General features: G+C 41.6%; 1 protein-coding gene and 1 long non-coding RNA gene across 4 annotated transcripts in view; one reads left to right on the forward strand and one right to left on the reverse strand.

Moving 5' to 3' along the window:
- Positions 1-8,121, reverse strand: part of Egfr (epidermal growth factor receptor) — a 200,328-nt gene extending 192,207 nt beyond the window's left edge. The window contains exon 1 of one of the 3 annotated variants that reach the window (XM_078039717.1): positions 7,643-8,120. In XM_078039717.1, coding sequence (XP_077895843.1) covers positions 7,643-7,730 — 88 coding nt within the window. In that variant the 5' untranslated portion in view covers positions 7,731-8,120. Of the gene's footprint in view, positions 1-7,642 lie in introns of all 3 variants that reach the window. The other 2 variants (XM_078039718.1, XM_078039720.1) reach the window with 2 other exon arrangements.
- On the forward strand, positions 6,749-12,323 carry LOC144375333 (uncharacterized). The gene is made up of 3 exons (XR_013435017.1): positions 6,749-7,047; positions 7,161-7,329; positions 8,343-12,323. It is a non-coding gene; the product is annotated as an uncharacterized LOC144375333 (long non-coding RNA).
- The last annotated feature ends 2,053 nt before the right edge of the window (positions 12,324-14,376 follow it).

The raw sequence follows: 14,376 nt of genomic DNA on the forward strand, positions 1-14,376 counted from the left end.
CTCCAGTTCATTTCTTCAATTGGATTGTTACTCTTTTTAAAAAAAGACTATTTTCATTTTTAAATGTAAATTGTATTATTTCTTGGGCACTTTACTTTTGACATTGCAAGTTTTCTTATAGTCATTTAAAAAATTCTAGAAACTTAACATCTGCTGTAATAAGACATTAGCATTTATAAAAAATAAGTAAATAAATAAATAACAAGAAACAGAGAGCTCCGAGAAGGAGCTTGGGCCTACAAGTATTTCCACATTCTTTTTCTTTTGCCTGCAGGTCAGGCAATAGTCTCCTCCTCTGAGACTCAGCTAAATATTCTCTTTTTGAGAAACTGTTCCAATCTCAGAGGTAGAATTTGTCTCTTTTGTGAGCGCCCAATGAAATACCAAATCACATCTGTTATAAAATACTGCATTACATCACACATCTCTCTGTCTCTGCTCAGCCACTCCAAACTGCAAGTCCTTTGAGGACAAGTACAGTTCTCTCATTCCTCTGTGGATCCAAAACCTGGCATGAAATGTGCATATCGTTTATCCGTGGTTCTCAAACTTGCATATGTGGGAATCTCCAGGAGTAATTGTATTCACAGACCATGGGCTTTCTCCCCATAGGATATTATTCAAGGTGGGTCTAATAATGTGCATTTTTGGTATGTTCCCAGGGGTTGCTACTGCTGCCTTGGGCCCACACTGCAGTAGATCTTTAATAGGCTAATTCATGAAATAAAATGCAACCCTGAAACTTATTTACCAATGAAATAAGAACCTGTTCTTGGATCTTAAAGAAGCTCATGAGATGAATATGAAATAGGAATATGAGAACAAAGACAAAATTTCTTTTGTTACAAGCTACATAAATCACTTCATCAGAATTTCCCAAAGAGCTTTAAGAAATGTGTGTGTTGGACTCCATCCCCTGGAAATTCTGATTCATTGGGTCTGGGGTACAGTAAGCCATTTTCTTTTTCAAAAGTTCTTCAGATGATTATAGGAAACAGTTAAGGTTCAAAAACTATTGCTTAAAAAAGAAAGAAAGAAAGAAAGAAAGAAAGAAAGAAAGAAAGAAAGAAAGAAAGAAAGAAAGAAAGAAAGAAAGAAAGAAAGAAAGGAAGAAAGAAAGAAAGAAAGAAAGAAAAAAGAAAAGCTGGATATGGTTGTGCCTGCCTATAATCCCAATGGCCCTGAAGACTGAGGCAGGAGGAACTCTAGTTCAAAGACAGCCACAGCAATTTAATGAGGCCCTAAGTAACTTAGAGAGAACCTACCTCAAAATAAAATATAATAAAAGGGAGAGGTGGAATTGTGTCTCAGTGGTTAAGCACCCCTGGGTTCAATTCCTGGAAACCTCCACAACCCCAAAAAACAGAAAAAGAAAGTCATGTGCTACTCTTTTTAGTTCAGTTACTGATTTACAAAACCAAGTAATCTTATGCTAACTTTTTGTTATTGTTGTACTAGGGACTGAATCCCAAGGAGTTTTACCACTGAGCTATATCCCAAGCTCTTTTTATTTTTTATTTTGAGACAGGGTCTCACTAAGTGGTAGAGGCTGATCTCAAACTTGCCCTCCCCCTACTTCAGCTTCCTAAATTGCTGGAATTACAGGCATGTGCCCCAGCACCTGGATGATGCTGACTGAAATAAAAAAAGGGGAGCCTCATCTGAGGATTTACAAATTGCATGATTTCCAATATGCTTAAATGTATGATGTACTATTTATCAGTCACAGATAACTGCAGCTAATCAGCAGCCTAATCTAGAAGGAAGTTAGTAATCCAGAATCCCAGTGTGGCTCAATATTGATGCCGATTGCGAATATCTGGCAGGTGGAAACAGGAGGTTGTCCTGGCGTCAGATCTTTCCATGATCAAAGACAATAACTGCAGTACAAGTAGAAGTACCTAATACAATGACAATTCAAGGCAATATTGCTCACTTGGGCTCCAGACTTATATATTCTATTGCCTCATGGATGCTTCTAGTTCAGCATTTCAAGTATGACATACTTAAAAGCTGAAGTCACACCCCTTTACTTTAGTCTCCCCAACTTCTCAGCCTCTGAGAATGGATTCATTATCTACCCAGGCTTCCAAGTCAGAAGTCTGTGTCATCCTGACATTCTCTATTACTTATACTTCCTACATATAGATGCCAATCAGTTCTGCCTTCAGATTAGACCCCAATCACTTGTTCTGCATCTCCCTGCTCTGGCTTTATCTCCTAACTGCCAAAGTCCCTGATCTCCCTGTTTCTACCATTGCCCCTACAGACTATTCCCCATCTTTCTAAAATATTAGCTTCTTTATGTGAGTTCCTAGTTTAAAATTCCCTAATGATTTCTCTTTCATACAGGATGAGATCCAAAGCCACAGAGAGACAATATGTAGCCTCATCATTTATTCCTTCTCTTCCTGTCATATTTAATTACCAGTGCTCTCAAGAACTTTGCTCCAACTACCACTTCTCTTATATCCTACTCTCCAAGGAAATAACCATATAACCAGTGGCTCTTTGAAGGCTCAAATGTGTAAATCCTTTCATTGGGAATATTCCTGGTCTCCAGGTAGAATTATAAGCAATTAATCTTGAAAGACATCTTTTATCCTGTGCAGAACTCTACCATTGCTCCTGTGATATTGTTGCATACTCACTCTTCTGCTGACTTCCAAATACTTATGGGCAAGTATCAACTGTGATTCATTCTTACATCTCAAAATATGGATAGAACAGTGTGAATTGCTCACCATGGCCCAAAAACAAAGAAAAAAAATACAAGTAAAAGCCCATGTAATAATAGTGGCCAATATTCGCCCTTACAATCAAAGGACAAACAATGGTGGTTAACTTACATAATTATTTATACTAAATCGGGCCATATATGCTGGTCCACTGGCAAGAGTGTAATCGTGGTTATATTTAGGGTGATGTACTATTAGTCCCCTAAACTGTAATTCCACTGTCTAGTAAATGTGAAGCTGCCGATGTCATCAGAAAGGACACTTGGACTCTGGGTCTGTCTCTGAGAATCCACCAGAATGATATTACTTAGAGGAAAGAGAGACATTCTATCCTCTGTGAGAGCTTTCACATATTACTTTCTAAAGCAAGCTGCTGAAATTGCTATGAGTAAAATTCATCCTAAGCATATGCAATTCACAGATGGCCAGTCAACAGGGCCAGACATCTGATACTGTACTTCAATGCCTTTCAGTGCCTTCTGAGATTAAAATGATAAATCCAGCACTTGGTTTCTAACGGGTCTTAGTGAACACACCCCCACTACTGGCTGGATTCAATTAGCCTCCCAGCTGGCCTTGCAAACTTCCTAGATGCGGGGGAGGGGGAATATAAAGGAAGCTTAACCAAATGTCCATGAAAAGTGAAAATCACAGTCACACCAATTATTTAAATAATTCTTAATAATTCTTGAGCTTGATCTAATTGACTGTGCCCACGGATATGAGGATTGACAATCTTGAGACACTGTCCATAGGGTCAACTGTGGAACTTTCTTAGAAAAGGCAACCTTTTCAAAACAAAATGAAAAGAAGGTGTGAGAAAACACTGTGATGTCCAACGTGGATAGGCTAGGAGAACAAGCCAAGAGCTATACTCTATTCTGTATGTGCCAATTGTTAAAGAATAAACCAGTAATTATTAACTGAGAATTAAAATGTTTCTTACCATAATTTCAAGTGTCCATTAATGACAGAAGAAAGTAAAACAGAATGAACTTACTATGAACTTGAGGACAGAATCTAGCTTTTAAAATTGTTTTACAGAGGAAAATGTGTTCACAGGGAAACAATGTATGGGTAGTGTTTATTCTAAAATCTTGAACTTTTCTTATTAGTAAAGCCTAACTATAAGTAAGAGCATTCTATAGTACTAAGTCAACATTAAACACACACACATAAAGCACATTCACAGCAAGCAACATGGTAAGAGTCAAATTACTTGGTAGGTGGGTCCTTCCTTGGACAGGCTGAAGGTCCTGAACATTCTGATCCCATCCCCATTTCAGGACCAGGGACACAAGCCTGAGGCTACCTTCCCCTAATTCCTCATAATGATTAATTGCCTTTAATATTAGAGTTATTCACTATTGTCAAAAAAAGTTTCGGACGATAGCTGATAGTCCCAAAGTTTACCTCAGAGAAAAAACAAGAATATTTTCTTTTTAAACAGCATCTTTCATTTTATTGATACTACCTCTAAAAACATTTCAAAACTTGTTAGTGCTGTCACGTGGACCGAGAGTAATTTTGCAGTACAACAGATTTTGAACAATTATGGATTATGAAATTAAATATGTGAAACCAGAATGACTGTTTAAAGCAGTGTTACCATATTGGATCAATATCTGCTAGTCTGTGCTACATCAGTGTGGATATACTCATTGCTACAGACACTCAGGCTGGTGGTCTCCTTTGGGGGTTTGAAAAGCAAGTTACTAATATTTAATTAGTTGCTTAAAGAATCACACTTCTCTGGACAATAGTAAAAACCATTAAGACTATCCCCCTTTTAATTCACAATGTCTAGCATATTCTGTGCACTCAATACATATTCACTGAATTCAGAAATTAGAACTCAGGATATTGGAGCTTCAAAGTGTCCACTTTCACGCAGAGCTGGAATGAGAAAATAGACCTCTTGGACTTCCCAAGATTTAATTCCTCTACAGAAAGGAGGGGTAGTGGTTCTTTGCCGTAGATACCATCAAAATTCCTGCTTTTTTTTTTTTCTCCCCTGTAATATAGTCCAGACCTCCTGAATCAGAGTGTTCTCAGAAGTAGGGCCAAGGCAAGCTCATTTCTACAAAGCTCACTTCGTTGAGAATACCTGCTGTCCTCGGAATGCACCACGGATCTCTTCCAGAGTAGCACCTTTACCTGCCTGTTTTGCAAGAGTGTCTTGCTCAACATCTCTGAAGCAATCTCCATGTTGGTTCACTCTTTGATTTGGCCACTGAGCTGCCCCAATGAAAGGCAGCCAGAACAACGACTGAGAAGCCCTGAGCAGGAGTGCAGACCACTGAACAAGCAGGCGTCTGTTGGAAACTTCAGACAAGGGGCCCATCTTAATGAGCCTGCTCCCTGGTACCTTTCCTCTTCATCATCCGACATTAGTCATTCACACACACATCTGACCTGGCTCTCCTGAAACCAGGCAGTTTAGAGTTATGGGAATTTGAATCTTGATTCTGCCTCTTACTAGCTGTAGAAAAATCATTTCATAACTTTACTCTTCTGTACCTCAGTTTCCCCATAAATAGAGCACTCACCTCACTTGAAGTGAAGATTAACAAGACACTTATAACCGTGTCTGGTCTTAGGTCTGAAAGCAACTAGTACAGATGACACCATATCTTAGAACAACAATAACAGTAACAACAACAAAAAAACTCACTAAAACCAATAAATCTTCTTGAACAAAATTAATAGATCCTGTATAGAAAGATTTCATCTCATACTTTAATAATTTGTTCCTTACAGATGTGGTCTTTTGAATATGGCTTTAGTGGAATGAAATTTGTTTACTATTCAGGAGCATTCTGTTTTAAGTGAATACAGAACAAACAGGAAAATTCAGTGGCATTTCTATTTTTCTCAGACACAAATCTCCAATGGTTAATCCTAGTGTTCAAAGAGTGACATCAAAGAGCTGGGCACATTTCTGGAGCTCTGCAGGGGCTCTAAGAGCTTAATTTAAAATAAAGAGGGTCCCTTTGTCAGAGATAGAGAGACCTTACTTTATTAAGAGAACTCTAGTATCTCAGGAGCACTCCAGACCACTGTCCTAGCCATCACAAGCAGGGAGGAGGGGAGCCCTCCAGGCTAATGTAAGGGGGAGAAAACCATCCATTGGCTCCTTTAGTAAAAAAGACTAATCCTTTATTATTGAAGCCACACCCTGTCTTTTCCCCTTTGCCTGTATTTTGCAAGATTGTTAAAACTCCAGATGTTCCAAAGGAGCTCTTTACTTTGGCAGGTAAATCTCCCTGGAGACTACCAATCTTTCTTCTATGCCCAAGATTCTCAAACCTGGCTCCCCAACCTGAAGGGCTTTGAAAAATCCTATAGCCCCCTCTCACCCACAACCATTGAAATCAGAATGTTCAGGGTGGGAAGTCGACTCCCTCCAATCCCAAATCTCAGGTGAGTGCTCTACATAGCAAAGTTAGAAACCACTCTTTTATGCCTTACTCCTCCTCCAACAAACCCTCTCATCACCAAAGCCCCAACTCCCCATGCCAATGACATCAACAGCAAGCAGGGACCTGATTCTTGGAACCTGAGCCTATTTTGAAATTGTGCAATTAAACCTTCTGAGGCATGTTTCTTGTGTCAAGTGGGTTTATGGTCGGCAGTCACGAAGCCAAACTTGCTCATGTTCCGTCTGGACATTTGGCATACAAGTAAAACCATGGACATCAATCCTTTATTATTTTTTCCAATTAAGTTTAATATTTTAGTTGTCCTAATGTCAAACTCTCCAAAAAGGCAAAATGAAACATCCAAAAGATTAAATCTTGGGATAATGAGAAGAAAAGTTTGCTGTGAGCCCCATTTGAAACACGGCTCGGATATCCAGCGGGATGAGTTCGCGCCTAGGGAGTTTGGCATAAGGACTCAGGTGTTGCACAGCGGCCAGCCATACATCTTGGTCCAGGTCCACTGTAAAGCTAAGAGATGCAGTCGAAGCACTACAGGTCGTGGGCAAACCTCTGGAGTACCGGCAAGCAGCCACCTTAAAGACACCCTAGGGGTCTTAGGAATGGGCATCAGAAAAGGAGCTTCAGTCAGGCAGCGAGCCCTGGTCCCCCAGCCGCGCGCACCTGGTTTGTGGCTGGGGTCCTCTCCCATAGGGCGAGGGGGCGGATCGGATCCTCCTCACTGCTCTTCAGAGAAGGAAACTACCAGCACCACGCCTTCCCTCCTGCTCGCTGGGGCGAAGAGGAGTTCCAGCCTCCCAGGTCATTGATGCAACTCCATACCCGGGAAATGGGTTTGCAGAGATCAGCGTGAAGGGCTGGGTCGCTAGGTAGGGAGGCACGTGGCTTAACCCCAAGAATGAGGAGGAGGAAGGAGCTGCAGAGGGTACGCTCGGGAAGTCCCCTACCCTAGAAGTCCTTTCTCAGCTCCCTACTTCCCTAGGACTCAGCTGATGGGACCCTCCAGCCCTTTTGCAAGCGCCCTACAGCGTCACCACGGCCCTCCAGCGGACAGTGCCGGGCACACGTGCTGCAACAACAGGCGTCTACCCCGCACCAAGTTTTCGCCCGCAGACGCCGACCCAGCGCAGGAGGGCAAGAAAGTGATAAAAGTAAGTTGGGAGCTGTCGGGTACGTAGGCGCTTCCAGCGGCGGTTCCCATAACCCGCTCGCAGCCCCGCCGCCCTGAGCCCTGCGTCTCCCTTCCTCCGGTCTTAGCAGACTCGCCCAGCCCAGAAAAGAAACGTCCAGTTCCTCCCACGGTCCCAGCCAGAAGCGCAGCTGATCCTCAAGGAAACAGGAAAGGAGGGGCGGGCGGGCGGCTCAGGACGCGGAGCCGGTGCGCCGGTGCGCGGGCGGGGCTGACTGCGGGTCGAGAAGCGCGCTCTGGAGAGTGGTGCGGGGGGTCGCGGGAAACGCCCTTACCTTTCTTTTCCTCCAACGCACAACTCGCCCATACCAGCGCAGCTAGCAGCACCAGCAGCGCGGCTCCGGCGGTCCTGGAGGGTCGCATTGCTGCCCCCAGGAGCTGGCTCCGGCTCTCCGCAATTATTCCCGGACTGAGTCAGACGGCCGTGCGCGGTGGTGGCGGCGATGAGGCGGAGACTCCGGCAGACGCCTAGGTGGCTTGTCGTCCGGTCTGGGCGGCGGCAGCCGCCAAGACTTGTTCAGGCCGCCCTGGCCGCGGGCGCGCACACCGTGCAGGAGGCGGAGGCTGCAGCGCTGCGCTGGGAGCTGCCCAGACGTCTAGCTTGCGCGGGCCGGGGTGTGGGGAGGCTGGGCGAGAGGAGGAGGGACCAGGCAGAGGAGGAGGGATCGGGAGGAGCGGAGGAGGAGGAGAATGCCCAGAGGGAGGAAGAACTCGCAGCAAGGATCGAAAGCAGGCTGCGTCCAGGAGGTGGTAGTGGATGGCTGTGGCCCCATTGGACGGAGCGCTCCTTCGGGAGGCGGGCGGCGAGCGGGAGGGAAGCGCGAGTACTTGGGAGTTAATTTCTGAGTGGAGGGTTCCCTGCGCTTCCCCTTCGTACCTGGTCCACTCTGATTTACATGGCTAGGTAGAGGGGTTAGCCTTCATGGAACCAGCCAAAAGTGTCTAAGGTCCCCGTCTTCCTTTCCCTTCTTTCAGTTTACTAAGCAAACTAGGACCAGCTCCGGACGAACTGTCTGAACCCAGGAACCAAGTTTGAGTAGTGGTACGGATGGAGAAGATGCCCTTTATTCTGGTCTCCAACTCCCCCTCCGCACCCTCACCCGGGAATCTTAGCGGAAGCTGGCCTAGCAGCGAAGGTATTCTCACCCTCTCCGGCTGGCAGGAGTGCGAGACGTCTGAAGTGGCGCTCTGAAGTCCGAGGGTCCTTAAGATCTCATCGAGCACCCTCGAAATCGTCTGAAACAAAGCAACCAATTCCTGGGACAGAGAAGAGACTCAATAAATGTTTGTTGAGTGAATGCATGAGTACGGAGGGAGGAACGCACTAACAGAATTTCGTATATACACACCAGTAACTAGCCAGGGATACACATTATATAAAGCAAATATGCGAGGTAGATTACTTCGTGAAAGTCCAGCGCTTGGAATAAAGACTTGACACAAACAACAATTAAAATACTTTTACAGAGGCTAGGTGGCCCACTGACCTGAGCCAGCCAAAAGAAATTAAGCTGCTTCTAACTGAAGGAACTTCCGCTAAAATCCTTCAGCAAAGTCCAACCTACTTCCATTGCTCCTTCTTCTCTTACAGGAGAAATGTTCTCGCCTTGGCCAGTTCAGCCTCCAGATCTCTTCATTTCTCACAGGACTCTTTGCTAACCCTCAAGCTTGGTCGGACTCTGACTGCTTAGTCTTAGCAGCAATCACAAGCCTAAAAGTACGTGGCGCTAAGGCCTTTCTTGTTGCTACAGCAGAGTAACTTCTCGACTTGACTTACTATCCAGGAAAATGCTCCTCAGCTTCTTACTTGGCATCCTGAATGGTAGACATTTTACCAGAGCACAGGGCTCCTTACTATCCATGGAACCTGTCATTTTTACTGTGAATTAGAGTAATATGCTCTTTTGTTTTAACAAATGGAATAACCACTGACACTTTGAACTCAAGTGTTTGATTCCCTCTTGCAAAGGAACACAAAGACAAGGGGAATATTATAGAAAGGCAAACGGGGATCACAAGAGTAAATAGAAATTAAAATCTTATAAAATAGAAAATGAAATGAATCTTATAAATGCTATGCTTACAGTGAAGTCCTTTGTATTTACAAAATGAGGACCACATTTTGTTTTAAACCACATTTACTGTTAAGGAAATATAATCACTGCCACAAGTCATAATGCCCATATATTAAAACATAAATCAATGTAAGCTATAGCTGATTTTAAGACTGCATAGGAATTTCTTCTCTTGAGTTCCCAAAGAGAACATAATGTGTAAGGACTTCAGAGTTCTCACTCTACTAGCTCTATGAAGCAATAACATTCATAGAGCCATTTGTCATAATATTCTTTAACTATGATCAGATTGATATCAAATCTCAAGAAACAGAATTTCAGCTTGGAAGGCTGAGGATCGCAAGTTCAAAGCCAGCCTCAGGAACTTAGCAAGGCCCTAAGCAACTTAGCGAGACCCTGTCTCAAAATAAAACAGGCTGGCTATGTGGCTCATTAGGTTGGTTGAACCCAGTGGGTCCCTGAGTTCAATCCTCTGGACATAAATAAATAAATAAATAAATAAATAAATAAATAAATAAATAAATAAATAAGCAAGAAAGAAACAGAACTTTCTGAAAACAATTACCATAAGAGGCAGTGGACACTTTTTAGGCCCACAGCACAATAATGAGATGGATTCCAACTAATGAAGAAGAATGAATTTTGCTGAACATCCTACTGTGGACACCTATATCAAATTTGAGTTTCTTCTCTGAGCTTTTAACATAAACAGTGACGTTCAGGTTGATTTTGTACTTCTTGCCAGGTATCTGAAATGTATTGATAACTAAATTACTCATAAAAAAACGCGCTATCTTCAAAAGAGAGTAGCCTTGCACAGATAAGGTCCTGCAGAGAGGATACTCGATACACAGTCTCTGTGGAGAGTGATCCCAGGATAGCCCAGGTGCTCTGTACTGCCACATCACCACCATAGGGATGACAATAACAGCCTTTTATTATAGCATGATGACACTATGGCTTGGAGAGTTTAAACAACTTCCTAAAGCCCCAAAGTATATTTACTATCATGAGAGGCCACCTTTGAGCCCACATAACTCAACCCTTTCTTTCTGAACTTCTTCTAAACTTTAGCCAAATGGTGATTTTTTATGACCCAAATTCTATTTCATTATATCTTAGAAATGTATTGGGTCAGGTAAAACCAAAATTTCTGCTTGGCCAAAAACATTTTGGATAAAGCCTCCATGCATGCCACACTAGTAAGCATATACTAGACTTTAGTATTTCCCAAAGCAAATCTCATAAGTGTCATCAATTTTTGTAACAGAAACTGCTCCTTTTCTTTACCTGCTACACATGAGAAACAATTTTTCTCTGGTGAGTGTTTATCTTAAAAGGTTTTGAGCATGCTGAACGAGAGTTTAGCCTTTAGAAGATTCATGGCACTGAATTCCCTAAAACCACATACTTGAGAAAGAGAACGAGAAACAGTTTATTTGGTCAGGTCAAGATACCAGGGCTTCAAATATTTTAGGTTTTATCTGAGACAAAAGGCATTTGACCACCTGTTGTTCCCCGCCTTAGAAGTCAAAGCAAAGATTGATGAGGAAAAAAGTCAGAGGAGCAGAATTCAGAATTTAAGTGTGTGTGTGCATGCCTGTATGTCTGTATGTGGTATGTGTGGGAATGAGCTTACCTTACAGTATAAAGTGTTTCTTCATCTTCAGAAATATTTTTACACAGGAATGGGAAGTGCCTAGGGAGGCTGTGAATGAATGAATGACTGAAATATGTCCCTTCCAATCCTAAACTCCCAGGAGAATATATGCTTCTAAAATAGGTTGCCATTTAAAGGTATGTACACTCAACCGCTCTTCTAAAGATGTATTTTAAGGAGACATAAGAATGTGGTTACCATGTTGCCTTAAGAGAGAGCTAGTATGGTAGGGGTCAAGGGTTGGAAGGAGACTTATTTTTTCAATTGTTTGCCCTTTCATATGCTTGAAATTTTGTCCTGTGAGTATGAATAGCCTTAGTTTCACTAAGGTATGGGTCACTCCCCTTATGTGATGCCCTGCTGAGGTTCAGGGGCAACCCTGAAGGCTGGCTGTCATGGTGTTCTAGGCCTTTTATTTCTTCCTTTTGAGTCAAATCCTTTGCATTGAATTGTGCACTGAGACCCATCTTTTCTAGAGGGTAGAAGAAACAGTTACTTTTTCAGGGACAATATTCTGACACAAAATTGCTGATGTGTTTTCCCCTTTGTCATTAGATGTTCCATTATCTCTAGTTTAGAGGGCTGCATGATGCTTAAAAGAAGCAGAATTGGCACGCTAGTCTAACAAGCAAAATGCTGAACCAGCTGAAGTCAACAGTAATCGCTCTGTCACAGAAGGGAGGTCGCAGGGCAAATCTCTGCTCTCAAAACAGAGATATTGACAGGTAGATACAGGATAACATAGCTCACAGTAGCGGAAATTTGTGGACAGAACCCCCAGAGGGACCCAGTGCAGGAGTAGGAAAATCTGAACTGTAATTGACAAATTGCTGGAGGCTCAATGTGGACAAATCTAAGAGTTAAAAACTCCAGTCATAAGAGGATGGCAGAGACACACTTGTGAGTTTCACCTACAGAAGTCATCCCAATCCTCACAGAGTATATTGAAAAATATGATTAATATGCTAAAGACTTACGGAAAATATAGCATGCAAGATTAGTTGGGCAATATAAGTAGGAAGATGGAAAATCTAAGAAAGATTCAAGAAGAAATGTTGGAGATTAAAAACAAAAATCTAGAACAAAACCCAAGAACACCTCTGGTGGGCACTTTCGTGGCCTGGACTTGACTGAAGAAGGAATCTATGAATTTGAGGTTGTCTTAATATTAACTACCAAAATTGAAAAGCAAAGAGAAAAAAGACTGGGGGAAAAAGCAAAGCAGAATATTCAAGAACAGTGGTATAATTATAAAAGTTACAGCATATGTATAGTGGAATATAAGAAGGAGAAAAAATGTGGAAAAAATACAACTGAGAATTTCCCTAAATTAATATGTTACCAAACCACAAATTCAAGAAGCTCAGGAACCACAAAATAGGATAAATGCCAAAAACTCTATACCTAGCCATAGCATTTTCAATCCTCAGGAAAACAAAGGTAGAAAAAGTCTTGAATGAAGCCACAAGATGGGGTGGGGAGGAAGCTTCCCTGTAGAGGTGCTAGAGAGAAGATGCCTATAGAAAAGATAAGAATTGTATTCAACTTATCCTCAGAAACCATGCAAACAAAATAGAATGGAAAGAAATACTTAAAGTGTTGAGAAAAAAAACCCTACAAACTATAATAATTCTGTGTCCTGCAAAAGTATCCTTCAAAAGTGAAAATAAATAATTTCTCAAACAAAAATTGAGTTTGTGAACAGTGGACCTGCTCAGGAAGAAATTTTATGAAGTTCTTCAGAGAGAAGGAAAATAATGTGTTGGAAACTAGAACTTAAATAAAGAAGGAAAGAACAACAGAGAGTAAATGTAAAACAATTAATTGATCTGATGTATGTTTTTTCAAAATAATAATAGCAAGTGTATTCAAATAAATACACATATGTGTATACATACATGCTTATATGTAAGTGGCAAGCACTCTGCCACTGAGCTATATCTCTAGCTCAGGAAATTGATTTTTAAAAGTATAGAAGAAGTATAATTGATATACTAAAAAAGGAGAGAAAATAAAAATGCTCAATTAAACTCATAAAAGTCACAAACATGTGGAAAATAAATAGGGACGATACAAATGTGGTGACACACATCTGTAATCCCAGCGACTCAGGAAGCTGAGCCAGGAGGATCCCAAGTTTGAGGCTTGCTTCAGCAATTTAGGGAGGCCCTAAGCAACTTAATGAGACTATAGGAATGTGGCTTGGTGGTAATGCACCCCTGGGTTCAATTATTGGTATAAAAAAGAAAAATAGGAACAAAAACCAAAAGCAACAGATATTAAACAGTAACAAATTTGGTAGATATTAACTCAACTCTATCAATAATTTCCTTAAACATCAATGATCTAAATACAGCGAGTGTGCTGAATATTTAAGCCCAACCCCCAGATTCATATGTTGGAATCCTAACCCTAAAGGTGATAGTAGTAGGAGATAGGGCCTTTGGGTGGTCATTATATCATGATGGTGGAGCCCTCATGAATGACATGAGCCTTTATAAGAAACCTCAGAGAGCTGTCTTGCCTCTTCCACACTGTGAGGTTATAGTAAGGAGCCACGAATGAGAAAACATGTCCCCATTAGACACCAAATCTGCCAATGCCAATGTCTTGATCTTTTTTATTTAACCGCTGAGCCACGTCCCCAGCCCTTTGTAAAAATATTTTATTTAAAAACAGGCTCTCACTGAGTTGTTGAGGCTGACTCTGAACTCACTACCCTCCTGCCTCCACCTCCTGAGCTGCTGGCATGCATTACTGTGCCCAGCCAATGTCTTGATCTTGGATTTTCCAGCCACCAGACTGTGAGAAACAAATTTATGTGGTTTGTAAATTACCTACTTCTTGGGTGATTTTTAATAGCTGTAAAATGTATTAAGACATATACCAGTTAAAAGGTAAGAGATTGTTAGAGGATATTTAAAATCAAAACTCAACTATATGTTGTCTAAAAGAAACCCACTTTTGATAAAAGATACACATATATATTAAAAGTAAAGAGATGGAAAAAGAAATACCATGCCAACTGTAATAAAAGGAGAGAGGGGTAGCTATGCTAATTTCAGACACAGCAGACTTCAGAGCAAGGAGAGTGATCAGGGATAAGAATGGCATTACACAAAGGAGGTCAATACTACAAGAAAGCAGCAATCCTTAACATATTTGTGCATGGCAACAAAGTATCAACATATTCCTTTAACTAATAAGCAATAATAGCAAGATTTCAGGATACAAGGTTAACTGAAGAAGTCAATAATTTTTCTACATACCAGCA

Source organism: Ictidomys tridecemlineatus, chromosome 2 (assembly GCF_052094955.1).
Source record: "Ictidomys tridecemlineatus isolate mIctTri1 chromosome 2, mIctTri1.hap1, whole genome shotgun sequence".
NCBI classification, from domain to species: domain Eukaryota; kingdom Metazoa; phylum Chordata; class Mammalia; order Rodentia; family Sciuridae; genus Ictidomys; species Ictidomys tridecemlineatus.